The sequence below is a fragment of the Bison bison genome, unplaced genomic scaffold (assembly GCF_000754665.1).
Source record: "Bison bison bison isolate TAMUID 2011002044 unplaced genomic scaffold, Bison_UMD1.0 scf7180017864143, whole genome shotgun sequence".
Taxonomy (NCBI): domain Eukaryota; kingdom Metazoa; phylum Chordata; class Mammalia; order Artiodactyla; family Bovidae; genus Bison; species Bison bison.
The window spans coordinates 3,651,742-3,673,846 of record NW_011494715.1 but is presented as its reverse complement, the minus strand read 5'-3'; the positions used below and the strand labels follow the sequence as shown (position 1 = coordinate 3,673,846).

Here is a 22,105-nt window from a genome sequence, read left to right as displayed (position 1 = left end):
CTGAGAACATGACCGAAGTGCTCCTTCTCCAGGTTCCACAGTGGCTTGCCCCTGCTGGCAGTCACGTATTATTAGCACGTGCAGTGTCTCGTAGCTGGTCTTCGGCCTTTCCTCCCCCTTGCACGTTGTGTGTGTGTGTCCAGCACCTTCCCCTGGGAACTTCATCTCCTTACATGGTGGAGTCCTGGGGGATCAGGTGTCAGTTCAGGTGTACGATCCCCAATCCGAAACTCCAAACCCAGGGAGCTAGATTTGGCAGCAAGATGTAATCTGAACTGACACAGGCTACTTATAATCTTTATTTATCCCACGTGTGAATATTCACGTTTTGCTGGAGAACTATTAATGTATTTAATTACTGGGTGTTGTCCCAGACCCTGCCTCAGATATTCTATAATATACAGGTCTTGCCCCATTTATAATCCAAAAGTTTTGAATCCTGAGACATATGTGGCCCCAAGGATCTGGGATAAGGGGGGATGAGCCAGTCATCTGAAAAAGTTCCCTTGAAATTCTGCTGCTTCTGCTTCATCATGAGAACTGCCACCCTGCCCTGATGAAGGGCCCTGCTTCTTCTCTCCCCAGCAAGTGTAGACAGAGCCATTAGAGCTGATCTGCCCTGGCTGGCTCCAAGGGCCACCGTCCGTGTGTCCCGGGCCCTGGGCTGGGTGTGCTGACTCTGCCTTGTTCCAGGTCCCTCAGGCAGTGAGAGCCTCCCTCCCGCCACCAGTGCTTCCAGCAGCTCCAGCAGCGTGGCCACCAGCAGCAGTGAGGAGATGCGCCCCATCAAAACAGAGCCCGGGCTGTCATCCCACTATGGGCCCAGCAGCTCCCTGTCGCAGGTACTGCCCGTGGGGGAGTAGACTCTGGGTGGCGAGGCCCCCAGCAGAGGCAAGGGGCTGTCCACACAGGGGTATATTTCAGCATATCTGATCAAGCTACAGCGATTTGGATACACAGCCGTGATACACTCTGTGCCAGGCTTCCCTGGTAGCTTAATGGTAAAGAACATGCCTGCCAATGCTGAAGACGCAGGTTCGATCCCTGGGTTGGGAAGAACTCCTGGAGCAGGAAATGGCAACCCACTCCAGTCCTCTTGCCTGGGAAATCCTGTGGACAGAGAAGCCTGTCGGGCTACAGTCCAGGGAGTTGCGAAGAGACACACACGACTTAGTGACTAAATGGCAACAACTGTGCCAAGGCCAGTGAAGACGGGCTGGCACACAGCATGACTGCAACCCGAGTCAGACTGTGGGCTCACTGGGGGACGTGGCGAACCCATCGCAGGCCTTGGGAGGCAGAACGGGGCTTTCTGAGCAAGTCTGTCTCCTCAATGAGGGTGGCTTGATCTTGGCGGCAGGTAGATTTCAACAGGAGGATGAGGTCCCTCCTGGCCTGTGGAAGCTGCAGCGGGCAGGGCGGGAGGCTTGGGGTTGATGAGGGGTCACAGGCAGGATGCTATTGTAATGAGAGCTGGCTGTAGGTCCAGCTTCACACGTGTCCAGAGATGGGCCAACGGGACCCTCCTGTCCCTCTGTCAGATATGATGGCAACCCTGCTCCTCCACCCTCTTCCCTCTGTGGCTCCCCCATTCGGGACCAGAATGCCTCCAAACTTGGTCATGGTCTCCCATTAACTGACCTTTTCTCCTCCTGTACTTGAGGTGAGCATGTCCTAATGAGCTTTGTGCTGTCAGAGTGAAGAGAATCCTGTGGGACCAGGAGAGCCAGGAGCCCCCTCTGGGCAGGGGGAAATGGCTTCTCTTTGGAAAATAGAGATTGATGGTGCTAAGATTATAGAAAATGTCTGATGCAATCATCAAAGGCATCTGAGAAACCAGAATAGTCACAGAGTTAACAGGTCAGTGCTCAGAAGCAGCTGGTCAGTCAGGAAGACCCGTTGCCTCTCATACCTGGGGATCAGGGGGCCAGCAGTGCGGCATGGTACCTCTCCTGCCCTTGTCTTTTGACCCTGTCCTCTGTTCCCCTTCCTAGGGTGCGAGCCAGCCTGGGCACAGCTACAGAGCAGGGCTCCCCTCTCCGGTAGGAAGGATCCCACTGATGGTATTTTATACCTTTCGCTTTCAGACGTTCTCGGTCAGTGCGATGTCTGGCCACGGGTCCTCCATCCACCCGGTCCTCTCTGCTCTGAAGCTCTCCCCGCAAGGCTACGCGTCTTCTGTCAGCCAGTCACCACAGGCCAGCTCCAAGCAGGACCCTTGGAACAGCCTGGCCTTAGCTGACAGTCACGGGGACATAATCACTGCATAATGTCACCCCTTCCCTCCTCGGATTCCTGCCTGGACTTGGGGACACGGGGGACAGCAGAGACGAGGCTCTGGGCTCCAGGGTGCCGGCCTGCTCTGTCTGGGAATGACTCCAGACGACAACTGGGAAGAAACTTGAAGTCAATGATTTGCTTAGGGGATTTTAGCGCATACCTTTTTAAGGTGGGGGACTGGAGAGCTCAGACTCTGATCAGGAGGAGCCCACTCCCTTCACTAGGAGCACACCTCAGCCCCTCCCACGGAGCTGCAGACTTTCTCATTTTTCTGCCCCATCACCCCCGACAAGAGGCGAGAAGTCCTTCTCCCCTGTTTCCACCACTGCACCCAAGATGGTGGCCTTTCCACGGTGCTGCGGGCACCGGGGATCCCAGGGCAGGTAGAGCGGGCATCTGTTGTTGGACGTGTGTTGGGATCCCTCGGCCCCGCGACCGGTCCTGCCCTCGGCCAACACTCCCCTTCGGGCTCAGTGCACCCGCATCCCTCATATTGAATCTTGACTCCAGAAACACTGCGTGTAGGGCCAGTGTTACCAGATGCTGCGTGGGGAGAGTGGCTTCCTCAAACTCGCTACCTGGCAACCTTGCCTCCCTGCAAGTTCCTTCCGCGGCTCAAATCGCTCCTTCTCTTCACCCCCGCCCCCCTCGAGGCCTCTGAAAAGAAACGCCCCTCCGCTGCTCTTGGTGATTCTGCTCGGCCTGCAGTTTGTACTAGTCCCCGAATCCTTCTTCCGCCCCATCACGCTCAGGGGGGTTCCTGAGTAAGAACAAGAAAGGTCCTGCTGCTGAAGCGAATTTGACTAGCAGTCATCTAGGATTTGAGATCCTTCTGGACAGGATGTCTGGTGGACGGCCTCCCCCAACCCGGCGGGGGCTGCGCTGCGTGGGGCCGGGTTGTTGGCCTGGAACTTGCGGATGCGCTGTGGTTCCCTGGAAACGCACCTGCTGCCTGGGCCGCGGGCCGAGTCCATCTGAGGGGCGCGCTGCCTGCACCCGCGTCCTTTCTCCAGCAGAAGGCGTCTGTCCAGGAGGCAAAAATGCTAGGGATTTTCCAATATATATTTAAACAAACACAACACAACTCATGGAAGAAAGACGACGGGTGATGAGAGAAGATACAAGGGCGCGAGGGAGCGCCTACCGCTCCCTCGGTTTGGCAATCGGCCTCCTCTCCGCGTCGCTATCTCTACTCACTATCCGTGACCCGGGGCTCGCGAAGATGCTGCGTTCCGTGCCCTGGCTGCCAGCAGAGTGTAGCTGACTGCCCTTCCTCTGTGCTACTCCACAAACACCCAGCCCCCCGCCCCGCAATCCTCCCGGAGGTAGCAGAGTTATCTTTAAGCCCAGGTTCTGTTTTAATCATCATTTACATCGGCTTTCTTCTACGAAAGCCGCCCCCCACCCCTTGTATACCCTTCCCTAACCCACAAAACTGCTAACGTTGTCTTAAGGTGAAATGGCTGTAAAATCAGTATTTAACTAATAAATTTATCTGTATTCCTCTTTCCCTTCTCCTCCTCCCTCCGCGGTGTTTTCTAAGAGGTTCACTGCTGCCGGTTGCAAGGCAGTCCTGAGCCACCGAGGCCCCTTTGCTGAATCACTTCTCCATCCATTCCTTTTGGCAGTTGGCGGAGACTTCCTCTGTAGGTGCTGGGGGTTAGTGACGAGGACACGCATCCAAGCCCTGCTACTGACTAGTCTGTGACTTGACAGGTAACCTCTAGGTTTGGTTACCTAGGGCGGGTTGAACCAGCCCTTAACTGAAGTTCCTGTGGCCTTTTAGAAGTTGCCACCCCAGGAAGGGGGCTATCTTTAGAGCTGCTGGCAAACACCGGTAGCTGGAGTGTGAAGGAGAGCTGCGAGGTAGTACTCTCCAGTCCACCTTATTTTACAGTGTGTACTGGAGGGTCACGCTGAGTTGTTTGCCATCTTCTCCATTATGGTTTGATCCAAACAAGCCCCCCAAGGGTTCCATACCAGTAGGAGAGGAGGGGAAAAACCTCTCCTTTGTCCATTTTGTCTTCACTTAGGCTTATAGACTTGCTTACTTGCTTCATCTTAAAAGTGGCGTGGGGTTGAGGGGGGTGACTCCAAGGTTTGTGGAACAGAACCCAGACAGGCAAATCCGCTCCCACTCAGAACTGTTGGTAGCAGCTTCCTGCCTCTCAGATGGCTTATACCCAGTTGGTAACTGAAGGTCTTTGACCTTTCACAGCACCCACGTTATTTTTTGAGCAAATGATAAAAAACTGTAATAAGCACTCGATATAAAATTGGAAAAGCCTTTAAACTGGCTATGAAATAGCCAAACCTATTCGATGCATCTACCATCCAGAAAGATGAGTAATTGATAACTCTAGCAAAGAGTAGCAAAAAAGATTCAGAAGCAAAAATAAACCTACCAGGATTTATATTAGCCTTGGGGAAGATGTGTTTTCTGATGATGAAGTCTTAGCTGAAAACATTTTTGCCACTTCCCTTTAGGAATGGCTTTCAGAGGATGGAGATACATATATATATACCTACACACACAGAACCAGAAGATTGACCTCATTCCTTATATGGTCATAACTTGTGCTTCACCCCAGATGGTAAAATCCAGCTTTATTCATCCTCCTTGCTCACCAGACTGTGTTGATTTTTCAAATCAAATGTATCCTTGCTGCTGCTAAGTCGCTTCAGTCGTGTCTGACTCTGTGCGACTCCATAGACGGCAGCCCACCAGGCTCCCCCGTCCATGGGATTCTCCAGGCAAGAACACTGGAGTGGGTTGCCATTTCCTTCTCCAATGCGTGAAAGTGGAAAGTGAAAGTGAAGTCGCTCAGTCGTGTCTGACTCTTAGCGACCCCATGGACTGCATCCCACCAGGCTCCTCCGTCCATGGAATTTTCCAGGCAGGAGTACTGGAGTGGAGTACCATTATCTTCTCCTAATGTATCCTTAGAAGAGGTCAATAATAATGTTAGTCTCTCAGTCGTGTCCGACTCTTTGCGACCCCAATGTCTGTAGCCTGCCAGGCTCCTCTGTCCATAGAATTCTCCAGGCAAGAATACCGGAGTGGGTTGCCATTCCCTTCTCCAGGGGATCTTCCCAACCTGGGTCTCCTGCATTGCAGGCAGGTTCTTTTACTATCTGAGCCACCAGGGAGGCCCCAGGAGGTCAAGAGGAGGCCAAATTGCTACCAATCAGGATATTTGAAAGGATACAATTCCCAGATGGTTGGAAAGTGGCTAGAGGAAGGATGGGGAGGTGGGGGTGGGAGATGGCATCCTTAGAATAAGTGTCTGCCCTAACATGGTGAGTGCAGCCCCTGGGGGTGTTTGTTCAGGTTGAGACATCCCTCATGGTCCCTTTCAGGCTCACCCCTCACTATGACAAAAATTTTGAAGTGCAGATCAAATCATTTTAACACTTGGGAGCATGAGTCCTTAATATTGGACTTTTCGATACCTTTAGGGGGTAAGTAGTAGCAGATTTAGCCATGATTATGTGCTTCACCCCAGATGTTTGGCTTGGGTGACAGTAGTGAACATGAGTTTATATTCACTGAACGTGCACCAACTAGACCTGGGCTGGGGATTATTTGATGCCCCCTCTTCTAAGCCCCCAGAACCTACTGATGTGGACACTAATGCATGAGAAATTCGGTCATTTGGCAAGCTGCTCTTGGAGTGGAGGTGATTGGTTTTCAGTTTTAAAAATAATTTTCTGACATTGGAGACTACTCTTCAGATTATATCCTTGCCTTGCTTGAAGCTGGAACACAAACAGGCCTCCATCCTTAACAACACAAATAGGTATCTTCCCAGAACCAAGGACGAGGCTCAGAGCTTCCAAGTGTAGCCCGGGAAGTGGAATCCGTGCTCCAGGGGACTCTGGGCCCTGGACACTGTTCCTTTCTTTACAGTAACCGAGCCTCTGTTCTGTAGCCTCCTGGGAGCACAGCTGTTCTGTGCCACCCTGGCTCCTGTGCTATTATCTCCCCTCCAGTAGCTGCGGCAGACCAATTTGCAAAAAGACATCAGTGACAAGGAGAACTAAATGATCCAAGCAAAGATAGCACTAAAGCATACCTAGGTTCTCAAAGTCCAGTTTTCTTTGGTTCTGTGCATGGCTAGAACACTGGCTGAAGCCTGGGAAATTGTGGGCTCAGTTGTACGGAGAGAGGGGCAACCACACACAGCTGTGCTCTGGGTTCACAGGAACAGTGGAAACAGAAAAATCCTGTAAGGTGCCTGCTGGTGCTCTTAGGCCCTGACTTAGAGGTGGTGTCAGGAGGTCTTCAGAAGGACCCAAAGATGGAGCATCTCCAGTGAAGGCTGATAAATGAGAACCCCCATCGCCCCCCACAACACACATTCACACTGCATCCCCGCGCTGTGTGGTGACTGCCTTCTGTCCTACAGCTGTGGTGGCCCTGCTTCACCTGAGAAATAAACATGATCGCATAGGTTTTTAACCAGATGCACCTGAAGTTCAAATCACTGCCGGTGGTTTCAGTTTCCAAATCACTGAATCTCTGACAGCAAGGAGTTCATCCAGATGAAGTTCAATACTAGTAAATGATACCAGTGAACAATACAAATAGACCCCTCTTACAACAAAGATATTGTAGTCTCTTGTGCTGCTTCTCTTTTAAGATAGGTTTAGTCTCCGCCAAAAAAGATTTAGTCCAATGAAATGGGTTGTAATTAGAGATGTGAAACATTTAGATTTTTCATTCCCCTGTCCTTTTCCAACTTATGAAAATTTTTTTAAAAAATGAAAATTTCATTACTTCTAGGGTTCTTGATTATCTAAGACTTTAGGGCTGGGATGCGGGACAAAAACGGTAAGACTGAAATAACAGAATCCTAAATAGGATTGTTCTCTGCCGAACAAAGCAATGAGTGATGCCAGCTAAGGCGCTTTAGAATGTAAAGTTGTCGCTTCATTATTCAAAGAATCCCCAGACTTCGCTGTAGGGATGTGGCCTGGAAACATTTTCAGGAAGTCTTCTGGTCCAGCCCCCCTCAGTGACATCCTTGCAGAATTCCTTAATGTGGCTTCCATCCTGACCACAGCTAGTTTCCCCATTCCAGCCTACCCCTGCAATAGTGCCCATGTTTGGAAATTATTTTGCCTGCATAGTTATTGGGCTTCTCCTCACTTTAGATTAAAACCATAACCACATATAAATTACACTTCAATTTTTAAAGAACAAAAAGTGTAACTGCTCACCTCTGCTGACAAGTACTACCAGATCACACAAGGATAAGTGTGAGGAATTCCTGGTAGCCCCTTCCTTACAGGATTTGAGTCTGGGGTCTGTGGGAGTATAGGGGAGTTACAAGACACAAGCTGCTAAAGATTAGGGGCAGTATAGCTAAGGTTGCCTTCGAGTAGCTGGTTGCTGCTGCAGCTGCTAAGTCACTTCAGTCATGTCCGACTCTTAGCGACCCCATGGACTGCAGCCTACCAGGCTCCTCCCATGGGATTTTCCAGGCAAGAGTACTGGAGTAGGTTGCCATTGCCTTCACCCACCAGTAGCTGGTTGCTGCTGCTGCTGCTGCTAAGTCGCTTCAGTCGCGTCCGACTCTGTGAGACCCCATAGACGGCAGCCCACCAGGCTCCCCGTCCTTGGGATTCTCCAGGCAAGAACACTGGAGTGGATTGCCATTTCCTTCTTCAATGCATGAAAGCGAAAAGTGAAAGTGAAGTTGCTCAGTCGTGTCTGACTCTTCGAGACCCCATAGACTGCAGCCTACCAGGCTCTTCCGTCCATGGGATTTTCCAGGCAAGAGTATTGGAGTGGGGTGCCATTGCCTTCTCCGCAGTAGCTGGTTAGGGAGAGTCAAATGGAAGGGAAACAACCCAGCTAGAAAGAAGAATACCTGGATTGGGAGACCATGCCTGATGCACTTAAAGATCATGAGGGGATCTCAGAGATCATTTGGTGCAAACCTTTTTGTCCCACAATCATCAAAACAACAACAACAACAACAACTCCCCCAAGGTCACAGAGCCCCATAAAGAGGGATGCTTCCTGAGCATCTACTCTAACTAGGCATAAAGGTTGTCAGATACCGCCCTTGCAGTTAACACACTCACCATGTGAGGGCGCCAGCGTTCTCTCTCTTGTGGCCTCCAGAATGCAACAGCGTGATTTTCGAACATTCCATCTGAGACTAGCCCAGAAATTCGACTTAAAAAAGTACCTGCCACTTATTGAGCACTCCTGCACGTCAGACACGCTAGCAGCTGTATATACTTATTCAAGTTTTCCGAAATCCTTATAAGCACGTTTTACACATGAAGAAGATAGACATGGACTTTCTTAACATCTTTTTTTTAATATGGACCATTTTAAAACTCTTTACTGAATTTGTTACAATATATTGTTTCTGTTTTATGTTATGGCTTTTTGGCTGCAAGGCATGTGGCATTTTAGCTCCCTGAGCAGGGATCGAACCCGCACCCCATAAGTTGGGAGATGAAGTCCTAACCACTAAACGGCCAGCCTTGGAATTCCTAGCCCAAGGATTTTAAGTAGCTTGCTTAGTACAGAACTAGTACAGGCAGAACCAGGATTCAAATCTGACTCCAGAATCTTGAACATTTATTAAAGCCCACCCCCGCCACTCCCAAAGAGTAGAAACCTAAAACCTGGAAACCCCGCACAACCTGGGTCTAGGTACCACTCCAAGCTGAAGTCTTTCAACTTCTCTTCAGCTAGAACCACTGGGGAATACGGCTCACTATCGACAGTCACAAGTCCAAAGAAGGGGACAACTGGAAGAGATCCCTGCCCGGAGCCTCACTCTCCGCCCTCCAAGTTCCCCAGGTGCCCCTGGAGACACATGAAACCTCCGCGATGCGGTTCAGGACCCCCAGCTCTTTCACTGCACCTGTTAGGACTGAGGAGCCCGGAACCCCTACCGCCCCAGGCATGAGCCCCGCCTCCAACGCTCAGCAGGGGGCGGAGCCCCGAGCGACCCCACCCTCGAGGGAGGAGCCTCACCCTACGCGTCCTGGTCCCCAACCTCGCATCTGCCTCTCCACGAGGCTCCGTGCGGGCCTTTGGGGTCCCGGACGGGCCCAGAGCAGGTGAGTCCAGCCGCGAGCCCCACCAGCGGCGTCGCACGACCTGCGCGGGTGAGGACTGGAAGTCGCGTCCTCGGCGGTAGCGACCTCCCCACCCCGAGTTGGAAATGCAGGGCTTTTCCCCAGCTTTACCCTCATCACCAGTTAGCCGCATGAAAACTCAGTTACCGAACATTTTAGAAGCATCCCTCATGAAAACCCGTACCCCGGGTCGAATTTTTCTTTCTTTTCGGCTGTTTACCACTTTTTAACCTACCGCCCCACCCCCCACCACCCCACCACCCCCAGTGGAGTGCAGTGACCGTCTGCTCCGTCTTTGCACCCGCCTCTCCCGCACAGCACCCGGAGGCGGCGTTGGGAAAAGCAGCCATTTTAGACTTCTGGGGAGTGGGGGAGGGGTGGGGATGGTGGGGGGGCGTCGATCTGCAGAGGAAAGGGGACGCCGGCGACGCCCCCTCCCCTCCTCCTTTCTTTGTGGTCCGCAAGCCAGCCCCTTAGCCAGCGTCGCGCGGTTCACCGTTCGGGGGAGGGGCTCGAGGGTGGGTGGGGTGTCCCCTTGGAACCGGTGTCCCTTTGGCTTCTTGCCTCTTAAGGCTGTAACTGAGCCCAGCTTTCCATCTCCATAAGTAAACCTAAAAAACACATGCCCTTGTGTCGAAAGATCTTAAGGATCAGATGCATTTCAGACGGGAGCTTTTCCAGAAGCTTCCTCTGTTGGAGAGGACCAGGGCGCAGAGCTGGCAGAAGTTCAGGTCGACTTAACTGTGGTCGGTCTCCCTGCAGCCGCGCCGTTTTGTCAGGATACTCTGTCAGGTGTCTTGAAGGTCTGATTAGGGGCAACCACATTACATTTTAGTGAGTCTAAAGCGCCATCAAAGTAAAAATACATATTAATGTTATGGAATGTGGTGCTAATTAAACAGTGAGAAAACATGGATTGTAAGAGCCACACCCATTTCTGAGATTTTTAAATTATTTTCAGAGTTACTGAAATGCAGTAGCTACCACCATGCCAGGAAGCTGCTTAGTTCCTTGTGTTTTCATCATCATTTGCAGGCCTGTGCAGTTGAGGAAGCTGGTGGATAAGTAGTATAAGAGTGGGGGGGATGCCTTCAGTGTCTTAGAAGCTGGGGTGCTGAGCACTTAGACTCAAACATATGAATGCCCCCCCACAAGACCCCAGTGGAGTGTGATGATTTGGGGCAGGAAGAGATGGGGGTGCCAGGTGACCTACATCAGGGTTAAAATGAAACCCCAGCTGTTTCTCAGTTACCAGGGCTAATTTTCTCTATTTAAGCTGGATGTGGATCTGACATGACATGACCCCGTGACTTGTCACGGTCCTGAGCTCTGCGTGGTTGTCACATATACAGTGCTCCTGCTAGCAGGATGGTCCAGGCATGCTGAATCGGCATCTGTGTCTGTGTCCCTTACAGCTTTCTCTGTCCCAGCCATCTCTCCACTGAAAGAGGGGAGACAAAGCACCAGCAGTGGGCTGAGATGATTTGGGAAGGCAGACAGAGGAGGACAGAGAAAGCATGGAGATGAGCTAGGGCCGCAGTCCAGGAAAAAAGTTGACAAGGGCTGGCTCCTGTTCAGGCTGCAGGGTCAAAGCGGAGGACGCTTGTGGTGTGGTGCCTGGCATGTTGTTGGTGCTGCCTGGAGAAAGGTGAGGGTCTGGATGAGGCAACCCTCCTTGGGAAACTGGCTTATACCCTGCTGCAGCTGGACTTACTTTTTAAAAATTTTGGGGGGACATGGTATTTATTTTTATTTTTTGGCTATGCTGGGTCCTTGCTCTGCATGGGCTTTCTCTATTTGCAGTGAGCCGGAGCTTCTCTTGTTACAGAGCACAGGCTCTAGGCACTTGTACATTAGTAGTTGCAACTCTCGGCTCAGTAGTTGTAATTCACGGGATTCACATATGCTCTGTGGCATATAGGATCCTCCCAGACCAGGGATCGAACCCATGTCCCCTGCATTGGCAGGGGGATTCTTATCCACTCCACCACCAGGGAATTCCTGGGGTTTCTCTTTGATCTGACCACCTCCCTCCCCAACCACATTCCCTTTTTGGCTGTATATGCTCTTAAAGTTGATGGCAAAAACGTGGCTACTTGAAAGTTTGGAACCCACCAGAAATGCTGGAGAAACCAGCTAAGTCAGCAGCCTCTTTCCTCGTTTCTGCCTGCAGGGATGCCAGAGGGGCCGTCTGTGAGGAAGTTTCACCATCTGGTTTCTCCCTTTGTGGGGCAGCAGGTGGTCAAGACAGGAGGCAGCAGCAAGAAGCTAAACCCCACAAGTTTCCAGTCCCTCTGGCTGCAGGACAGCCAGGTGAGTTCACTGTCTTCCAGCAGGTTCGTTCCATACCTCACCCCGGTGGGCCAGCTCCATCAACACAGCCTGTCCCTCCCCTCAGTTTCTGTTAAGACTTTCCATGCAGTTATTTCCTTTTTCCTGAGGGTAGCCACACTGGGACTCCATGCAACTCCTCCGCTGACGTTTCTCAGCCTCAGGTCAGTGGCACAGTGGCCCATGGAACTGTGCGTGAGCTGGATATTCATGTTCATGGTCTGAAGTGATTCTGGTGACTCTAGCTGAGTCCACTGTGCACTTTTGGTTGGAAACAGTATTTAATTCTCTGGGGCCAGCAAGGAGGTGAGGAAAGAGCATAGCCTTTAAAAAAATTTTTTTTTTAATTTACTTTTTAATTGGTGGAGAATTGAGCATAGCCTTTGTTCTGGGTTTCAGCCTGGCTCATCTTTGCCCTCAGCATCAGTCGGTATTCCCTTAAGGGCTCACGTGGCTACTTGCCAATCTGATTTCATGCCTCCCCCTCTGGCCTGCAGCTCACCCTGCCTTAGATCTCTCCCCAATCATGCTGAACTATTTGGAGCTCCTCTCACAGCCCTTCTTGCTTATGGTTTGACATGCTGATCTTCCTTTTTCTCCCTACTCCACCCCCATTCCTGTACCTTCATGTTACCACGGTAATTCCTAGTCTCCTTTGGATTCAGTCTTGCCATCACATCCTTTGAGAAGCCTGTTCTGCCTGCGCTGGGTGGGGGGAGAGACCCTGATGTGCTTCCAGGGTACTTTATATGTCCTCCTGTTGGCCCCTCATTCCTAAATTTGTCCTGTCTTTTGATTGCAGGAGACAAATAAACAGGACAGGGGCTGTGACCTCAGCATTATTGTATTCCTAGCACTTAACTGAGTGTCCGGTACTTAGGAGACTTACAGTAATTGGTGGTAGAGAAACTTATGAGCTCTGCTGCTTCTTAGCTGTGTGCTCCTAAACAAGGTACTCAACGTCTCAGCTCTAGTGTCTGCTTGAGTTGTAAAATGGGGTAAACCACCTACCAGTTAAAATTGAACTAAGTAGACTTTATGCCTGGCACATAATAGGCACTCAGTAAATACTAGTTCTCTATCTTCCACCTTGCCCTTCTATCTCTCTTTCCTTTCTCTCTCTCTGTCTCACACATACATCCCAGTCTATAAAACCTCAGTTAGAACTGAAAGATGTTTGTAAGAGGTCTGCTAGACCTTCACATGTTTTCTGCATTTGAAGGAGGGGCTCAAGGAAGGGAGAGTGGTTAGCCCAAGCTGACATAGGCTGGCAAGGGGCAGAGACTGGAGCCCAAGCCCTCTAACCTCCAGGTCTGCACGAGAGCACCTGTACTCTTTGTCCACACTGTCCTGCAAAGTTCGCAGGACACGACTAATGTCCCTTTGTCTCTGGATCCCAGAGGCCTGCATCTTAGCATCTGCTGTCACAGAGCTGGCTCGTAGAAAATAATTTTTCATAACAGACTCAGAAGACTGGCTAATCCATTAAAAAATTGGAAGCATTTCCTCTTGGGCATTCTAGAGTGGCCCTGCATCCAGCGTGCATCTCTTTCATTGCTGATACGATTGTTCCACTTGCTACTGATCATTTTGAAAACTGTATACTAAGTGCTCATATGACTGGAACAAAAGGCAAGTCCCGAATACTCAAGTTGGGAAAGCTTCGTAGAAGAGGCAGAAGGCGAGACATTTATATTAGGATAAATGGCTGGATGCACCTCTTCCAGTCTTCCCCTTTCTAGGTCTAAAAGGCTCAGTCTTTGTGGACTGCAGTAACAGAACATGTCACACCAGGTGGCTTATAGCAACAAAAATTTATTTCTCACAGTCTGGAGCATGGGAAGTCCAAGGTCAAGGTGCCAGCAGATTCAGTGTCTAGTGAGGATCAACTTCCTGGTTTGTAGACAGGTGTCTTCTTGCTGTGTCCTCATGTGGAGGAAGAGGTGGGGGAGCCCTCTGCAGTCTCTTTTATAAAGGCACTAGTCCGATGTATGAGGGCTCTATCCCCATGACCTGATCACCTCCTGGAGGCCCCACCTCTAGACACCATCATATTGAGGGTAGATTTCAACATATGAATTTTGGGAAGACACAAATAATTCTATACCAAGCCTTAGATCATGTTCATCTTTTTCTAGGTCCATGGAAAGAAATTATTCCTTAGATTTGATCCAGATGAAGAAGCTGTGTCCCTGGGCAATTCCCCACTGTCAGAGCCTCTACGAGAAGGAGAGCAGAAGGACAAAGCCAGGCACCACCAAGAAGCCTCTGACCCGTCCTCCTGGTCCCCGGGAGGAGACAGTGCTGTCCCCAGTGGAGACGATGGTCTGCAGTGTTTGTGGGGAGACACCCCTGCAGGAGGTGCTGAGAGGTGGCTGCAGGTCAGCTTTGGTTTGTTTGGCAGCATTCGGGTGAACGAGTTCTCCAGAGCGAAGAAGGCAAACAAGAGGGGTGACTGGAGGGACCCTGTTCCCAGGTGAGGCGTGGTCGAGTAGGCCATGGGCTGGGACTGCGGCTGTGCAGGGTCTCCGGGCTTTGCCTGGGCCAGGCTCTCCACCTGCCCTCTGGCAGCCCACTTCTGGGAGAGAGAACCCACTTCCCTGGCCACCGTGATGGCAGGGAGACTGTGGTCTACACCAGGGGAGGGACAGGAACCACCTGGCGGCTTGGAGAGCGGGGATAATTTTCCCAACGAACATGGCCCGAGTTATATCTACTTTCTTTGAGTGTTTGGGGTCATTGTTTTTAAGTTTTTTATTGGATTATGATCAGGACAATAGCCTGTACATTTTCTACTTTTGGCATCAAAGTTTGCAGCCAAACACATAATTGATCTTTGCTTACATTTTATATACATAAATGAAGATAAAATGTTCATTAAAAGTAAAACATTCTGATAAAAACCAACCAAACCTGGAGAAGGAAATGGCAACCCACTCCAGCAGTCATGCCTGAGAAATACCATGGACAGAGGATTCTGGTGGGCTACAGTCCATGGGGTCACAAAGACACGACTTAGCAACTAAACAGCATCAAATATAGTATTTTCTTTGATGACAATGGAAATAAGTTAGAAATCTATTTATTGTAGTTACTCTGATTCCCAGGAAGCACCTTCTGCCCCAGGCCAGTCTTGAAAAAAAAAAAAAACCAACCAAACAAAAAAAGTAAAACACTCTGTAAATGTTAAGAACAGGTAGTTGTTTTGATCGCTCAGATTTTCTCCATTCTTGCTTATTTTTTGCTTATTTAATATGCCAAGCTCGGGAAGAGGAGCATTGAAATCCCCCACAGTAGTTGTGTTTTTATAGGTTCTCTTTGTCTTTCTTGGAGAAGGAAACGGCAACCCACTCCAGTATTCATGCCTGGAAAATCCCATGGACCGAGGAGCCTGGTGGGCTACAATCCATGGGGTCGCAAAGAGTCGGACACGACTGAGCGACTTGTGTGTGTGTGTGTGTGTGTCTTTCTAAGCACTTTAGGGGCTTTGTTTTGCTGCCCTGGGTCGCGGGCATCAGGGTCCCTGACTCTCACAGTTTCTTTATAGCTTCATTATTAAATAATCCTGTGCCTTCTGACTGCCTTTGGCCCTAATTCCGTTTCTTTTGACATTAACAGTGCTGTTCCATGTTTGGTTGGCTCACTCCCCGTACTTTTTTCCCAGTTGTTTATGGGTTCATTTTTTTCCACTTATTTTAGGTAAGTTTGTTATCAACAGTGAATAGCAGGCTTTTGTATCTCTTTAAACTCAAACTGAAACTCCTTGTTTTGAAATTGGGTAACTAGGCTATTTGGATTTTCTTTCATCTGCAGTCTTACTGTCCCTTGTTTTCTTCTGTTGGATTTATCAGGATTTATCACGTTTCTTTTCTTCCCCCTCTTTTTTTAAACCCCTGTTAATTGGGAAGTACTGCTATTCATCTTCATCCTATTGGTGGTAATCTTATCTTTAAATGATACCTGTTTTTTTTCCCCCCTGGGTTAATAACTATCAATTTTTTGATAGCTTTACATTAATAATCTTCTCCCTTATTATGAACACTGGTGTTTCACTCACTCTCCTGCCACCCCTCCCTCCAAGTTGAGACTTTTAAAATATTACTATTTCTACTTCTATACTTTTCTGTCATTTCTACCCCATCTTCTGTGTCTGCTGAGCTAGTTTAGAATTTTAGTTCCAGATTGCTAATTAACTAAATTGTTAGTTATGTATAATTAAATTCAGTGATATTAAAAACATACGAGGGGTGTCCTTTGTTAGGCGCCTCCTTCCCTCACACTTGGTTTACATTCTCAGGTGCTCTGCCATGACTGTAGACCTCAGATCGTGCAGTAGATGTTACAGGGTCCTGTGCTGATATCTTCACCCATCCTTTCCATCTTCCTCCACCTTGAATCCTGCTGATTTCATTTCCATTTGGGATGTATTTTTCCTTGAGTAATCACCTCAAATACCATGCACAGGTGTTTTTCTGAGTCCTGTTCCTCTCAAATTGTCCCTTAACTTTCACATAAAGATGCGTGAGTCTTGGCGTCCAGCTGCAGCCTGAGTCTCTCCCCTCACAGAGTGACCCACTGTTGCTTATCGGGGTTCATGGAGGTTTCTTCTCTGTGTCTGCAATTCAGGAAGCCCAGGGGAGTGAGTGTGATCTTGCCCAGGATGGGAGAGGGGCCTCCTTAGCATCGGCTCTGCCCTCCTTCCTAACAAGCCCTGCTTTGGGCCGTAGCCACACCTCCTGAACTTGAGACTCTTCTGTATGTCCCAAGTTGTCTTCTATGTATTGTTTTGATCAGGAAAAAGGAGAATATATATTTTTTCTTCTAATTACTCCATTTGGCTGTGAGAGTTTGACAGTTGTGGCAGAGCCATCCCTTTTGTCCTCTGGGACCTGAGCTTCTCCAGGTTTGTCCTGCGTGGAGTGGGAGCCGTGTGTGCACGCAGGACCAGATGCTGCTGGCATCACCCTGTGGACTGTGGCCTCTCCTCTCTTCCCAGGCTGGTCCTACATTTCAGCGGGAGTGGCTTCCTGGCCTTCTATAACTGTCAGATGACATGGCGCTTCTCTTCCCCTGTGGTCAGTCCCGCCTCTGACATATTGTCAGAAAAGTTTCACCGAGGACAGGCCCTGGAGGCTCTGGGCCGGGAGCAGCCCATCTGCTATACGCTGTTGGACCAGCGATACTTCTCAGGCTTAGGTACGGCTGATGGCAGAGGGTGGTCCCCCGATAGACCTAGTGAGAAAGTCCCTTGTCCGGGAGGTGGGACACTGGGACCCACCACAGCTCTCAGGGCTCCTTGGCTCTACTTCCCTCTTTTTTTTTTTTTTTGCCTTGTGGCATGTGGGGTCTTAGTTGTCTGACCAGGGATTCAACCCATGCCCCCTGCATTGGAAGTGCAGCATCTTAACCACTGGACCACCACAGAAAGTCCCTTCCCTGTTTTTTAAAATGAGGGAGTTATCAGGCTTTTCTGACTTCTCTCCTACCCTGATTATATTGTTAGTCATAGTTGGCCTGACAGCCTCCTGGAGCATGACCTTCTAGAGAGCAGGGGTCACATCCCTCCATCCTTTTTTTAAAAATTTATTTTTAAATTGTCGTATATAGTAGGATCTGGAGAAGGCAATGGCAACCCACTCCAGTACTCTTGCCTGGAAAATCCCATGGACGGAGGAGCCTGGTAGGCTTCAGTCCATGGGGTCGTGAAGAGTCGGACACAACTGAGCGACTTTCACTTTTCACTTTCATGCACTGGAGAAGGAAATGGCAACCCACTCCAGTGTTCTTGCCTGGAGAATCCCAGGGATGGCAGAGCCTGGTGGGCTGCCATCTATGGGGTCACACAGAGTCGGACACAACTTAAGTGACTTAGCAGCATATAGTAGGATCATGACAGTTCCTGCACCCAGAGGAGCACAGGCTTCTAGGAGCAGCATTTAGGGTAATTTAGCAAGAGAAATGAAGGCAATGGCACCCCACTCCAGTACTCTTGCCTAGAAAATCTCATGGATGGAGGAGCCTGGTAGGCTGCAGTCCATGGGGTCGCTAAGAGTCAGACTCGACTGAGCGACTTCACTTTCACTTTTCACTTTCATGCATTGGAGACGGAAATGGCAACCCACTCCAGTGTTCTTGCCTGGAGAATCCCAGGGACGGGGGAGCCTGGTGGGCTGCTGTCTATGAGGTCGCACAGAGTCGGACACGACTGAAGGGACGCAGCAGCAGCAGCGGCAGTATTTATTATTACTCTCTACATACCAGCATAGTGCTCAGCATTTGTATGTATGTGTGAGAATTCTCATTTTCTGCCCACGAAAACTGGGTAACCCACCCCCATTTTAGAGAGAAGGAGACAGAAGCTGAAGGAAGGCAGGAAACTCCATAGGGTCAGGTAGCTAGGTCTGGTTGGGCCAGGATTCACAGCCAGGCACTCAGATCCAAGCCTCTTTTGTTAATCTCTTTGCTATAACTTGGGCCATGTGTGAGTTTTATGTCATTTCATCTTTACAACCACCTCTGGGGTGTGTGCATACTAAGTCACCTCAGTTGTGTCCAACTCTTTGCAACTCTATGGACTGTAATCCACCAGATGGGTAAGTGTTAGGAAATCCTTCGCAGATGGTGTGACTGACTCAGTGCAGTGACTCCCTTGAGAGCCCCAAGGACGCGTGGTTCCTCCTGAGGTGCTCCCTACGCTAGCTTTGCTCTGTTTTATTAATTTTGTGGCCAGCTTTTCTTATGGACGTTTCCTTTTGCCTTCCCTCGTCCCCTCCCCACCTTCTTCCAGGGAACATCATTAAGAACGAGGCCCTGTTCAGAGCCGGGATCCACCCGCTTTCTCCAGGCTCCCTCCTGGGTCTTCCACGCCTCGAGGCCCTGGTGGACCATGTGGTGGCCTTCAGTGCAGACTGGCTGCAGGGCAAATTCCAGGGCACACGGCAGCACACGCAGATCTACCAGAAGGAGCAGTGCCCTGCCGGGCACCAGGTGGTCAGAGAGTCCCTGGGGCCACCGGGGGGCTTCCAGAGGCTCACGTGGTGGTGCCCCCAGTGCCAGCCCAGGTTGTCAGCAGATGAGCCCAAGCAGCTGCAGCCCTCCTAGAGCGTCCAGCCTCCTCCTATATGGAGCTTTGCCCTGAAGGGACTGTGATGCCTGAGTATTGCAGACAGAGCTGTGGGCAGAGATTGGGACTGGGCACAGGAATTGGGTGGTTGGGATGCTAGGACTGTTGATGTCCATCTCACTGGAGTTCGGTCTAGGGCGGTTTTCACAAAGTTTGATTTTGTTCTCTGCTAGTTTTGGTTAATTCTTCCTATCTGATCCCCATTGTGAAAGATGAGACAAGTCACAATGGCACTTTAGGGAAGACCTCCCGAAATGACAGTGTGGCAGAGCAAGTGAGAGCCAGTGGGAGACAGCCAGGCCCAGCTCTGCTTTGCAGATGTTTTATTTGGTTTGGTTTTGGTTTTAAAACACTGGCTGGAGTTAAGATCCTCCATTTGAGAACCAGGAAAAGGGAATTATCATCCTTCTTTTTTCCTCAAGAGGGATCCAGGGCTGAGGGGGAAGTAACAGGAGAGTAGTGCTCGAATTTAGCCTCCCGATTGGACCCTTCCCGTGGGACAGAGACACCAGGAGAAGGAGGAGAGACAGGATCAGGGAGCTGGCCATGTTCCTGGTGTGTCCAATGGGTTATAGAAACAAAAACAAAACCTTGTTTCCTCCTCAAGGTGATGTATTTGTGACTACTGACAAGCTCACCAGTACAGGGATCAAAGTTGTTAGCGAAACCTCGAAGAAACCAGGACATGGAAATAAAGCTGTTCATTACTTTGTGCTGTCATCTTTATTTGGTAGGAAAGATTCTTTCACCATACGTAACTGAGCTCTTTGTGAAGGCACCGTGTGAGACGTGTTGAGGTGGCCAGATGGGTCTGCTTACAAGGAGCGGAGCTGGGAGGAAGGCAGCCATGCACTCGTTACTCTTGTCTGTCTGAAGTCACTGAGCTGCCCACGGTGGGGTGGGGAAAGCCACCTGATGGCAGGCACTGGCTGGGGGCCAGGGGGTACCCACACAGGCCGCTTCCTGTAAGTTAGTGTCTGCAAGGGGCTGGAGTATAAGAAGGGCTGGGCTGGGCAGACATCACAGCCTGCATGTGAGTGGACACTCACTGAGATTAATAGAAAAGGGAAAATGCTGTTGGCAGTTGTTGAGAAAAGAAGCCACAGAACTAGAAACAGCAGTGGAAGTGGAAAGGAGCAGAGATGGGAGGGTCACCATGGTGATGGATGTCAGCTGACTGGATGTGGAAATATGGCTGGGGAGGGGCTGAGGATGGCTCAGGCCTGGCAGCTGAGAGCTAGAGGAAGCCACCCCCACTTTGCCCTTGAGATAGAAAGTCGGAGGAACTGAGCAGGTTCCATGAGGAGACAGACCTTGTGTGCTGAGCTTGGGGTACCTGTACCGAAGCAGGAGGACAACAGCCAGGAAGCTCGCTGCCAGTGCAGGCTTGCAGACATGGATTTGGGAGCTTTCCTTGGAGCGGAGGGTCAGTTCGAGAAGGTTAACAAGGGTACTCGTGCGGCCTGAGAAGGATGGTCACAGGAGAGCCTTAAGATCTTTTGTATAAGAAGCAAGAGATGACAGAAGCCAACTGGAGATCAGATCGAAGAGGAGGAGAGAACTCTGGGGGCAGCCAGTGGTGCACAGGACAGAGAAGAGGCCTCTGAATTTGACAGTAGGGCAAATTTGAGGTCATGACCTATGAGAGCCAATTGTGCAGAATGGCAGCCAGTCTGTAGGGGCTGAGGACTGGGTGGGAGCCCAGTGAGCTGTGAGGGAGCTCTGCTCTTCAAGAAGGTGGTCCTTGAAGGAAATGAGAAAGAGGATCACAGACGGAAGTGATGTCAGGATGTGTGTATGATCGGGTGAGGGGGAAACCAGGATGAAGAGAAATACCAGTGCCAGCATGCAGAGAAGCCTGGGCTCCAGTAGGAAAAGAAAAATAGACACAGAGAAAATGAGCTGGAGGTGAGGTCTTTTGAGGCACAGAGTAGGAGTTAGGGAGCTTTTGTAACAGCTGTGAGGGGAAGTTAGAGCTCAAGGGAAGGTTGTAGAACCAGGCTGGAGACCAGAGTAGTTAGTTGCTCCATTTCCCGACCTTGTCCAGCAGTCTCTAGTAGCTTAGGGTCAAAAAGAAGAGCTATGCTGGATGAACCCATAGTGGAAGGTTGTCAGGGTAGGAATGGTAGAAAGCCAAGAGGGAAAAGGAGATTCCTTATTTTATCATTTAAGTTGTTAAAATTCAAGCCACATAAAATTTTATAGAGCAAAACATGGGAGAATAATTCTCAGTCTACTCTGTCCTCTCAGGAACTGACTTATCACTTCTCTGACTTCAGTCTGTAATGAGGAAAATAGTAGCACCTAGTAGCTGAGTTGTGAAGGTTGATGACCACGTTTTCAGTTCTTCAGCAGAACTGCATGGACTGGGTTCCATGTGGAGGTGACAGGGAAGCAGAAACACGAAAGAAACAAAAACACAGAAAACACGGCTGCCACGCCCGCTCTGAGATACCATTCATCCTGGCAGGAGGTTCGTGGCAGAAAGTTTCAGATTAGTTCTGCGAGGAGGAAAGGAAAAGCCAGTAGAGGCAGACTGAATGAGGATGAGAGAAGAAGATGGTGCTACAGGACCTGCAGGGCTAGGGTGGGGTGAACAGTGGGAATGACGCCTGTGGCCCGTGTGCCTGTTCGACGGGAGGAAAGGCTTTGCTTGACAGGCTGCAGGTGAGGGGTGGAAAGTCCAGGTTTCACTTAGGGGTAAGAGGTGAGATATTTGGACTCCGCAGGTGTTAGGGAAAAGATTTACTTACGAGCTGGAGTTTCATGATGATTGACATTGTAAAAAGCTTGGAATTTAATGTGAGGCTTCAGTGGCCTTCAGTTCAGTCGCTCAGTCGTGTCTGACTCTTTGTGACCCCATGGACTGTAGCACACCAGGCTTCCCTGTCCATCACCAACTCCCGGAACTTGCTCAAACTCAAGTTCGTCAAGTCCGTGATGCCATCCAACCATCTCATCCTCTGTTGTCCCCTTCTCCTGCCTTCAGTCTTTCCCAGCATCAGGGTCTTTTCCAATGAGTCATTTCTTCACATCAGGTGGCCAAAGTATTGGAGTTTCAGCTTCAGCATCAGTCCTTCCAATAAATATTTAGGACTGATTTGCTTTAGGATTGACTGGTTGGATCTTGCAGTCCAAGGGACTCTCAAGAGTCTCTTCTCAGTGGCCTTAGCCATTCAATAATTGTTTTTTTAATTTTTTTTACAAATGAATAGGATTTATTAAAGAGAAGGAAAGTACTAAGCTCTCAGCATGGACACTGAG

The 22,105-nt window shown here is 49.9% G+C and overlaps 2 protein-coding genes across 2 annotated transcripts in view; both read left to right on the top strand.

Annotated features, from left to right (window-relative positions):
• GATA4 (GATA binding protein 4) overlaps nt 1-3,786 on the top strand; it is a 52,353-nt gene extending 48,567 nt beyond the window's left edge. The window contains exons 7-8 of the mRNA XM_010840311.1: nt 694-842; nt 2,088-3,786. Coding sequence (XP_010838613.1) covers nt 694-842; nt 2,088-2,270 — 332 coding nt within the window. The 3' untranslated portion in view covers nt 2,271-3,786. The remainder of the gene's footprint in view (nt 1-693; nt 843-2,087) is intronic.
• A 5,496-nt stretch (nt 3,787-9,282) lies between these two features.
• Nucleotides 9,283-19,551, top strand: NEIL2 (nei endonuclease VIII-like 2 (E. coli)). Its single transcript, XM_010840267.1, has 5 exons — nt 9,283-9,369; nt 11,561-11,700; nt 13,857-14,194; nt 16,715-16,914; nt 18,506-19,551. Exons 2-5 carry the CDS (start codon nt 11,563-11,565, stop codon nt 18,817-18,819), a joined length of 990 nt encoding a protein of 329 aa, XP_010838569.1. The 5' UTR covers nt 9,283-9,369; nt 11,561-11,562; the 3' UTR covers nt 18,820-19,551.
• Nucleotides 19,552-22,105: the final 2,554 nt, after the last annotated feature.

Excerpts from the sequence above, each read along its gene's own strand:
- NEIL2 (XM_010840267.1), top strand. The coding sequence starts at position 11,563 with ATGCCAGAGGGGCCGTCTGTGAGGAAGTTTCACCATCTGGTTTCTCCC. Across the intron at positions 11,701-13,856 it reads TCTGGCTGCAGGACAGCCAG|GTCCATGGAAAGAAATTATT; the intron begins GTGAGTTCACTG and ends ATCTTTTTCTAG. Across the intron at positions 14,195-16,714 it reads TGGAGGGACCCTGTTCCCAG|GCTGGTCCTACATTTCAGCG; the intron begins GTGAGGCGTGGT and ends CTCTCTTCCCAG.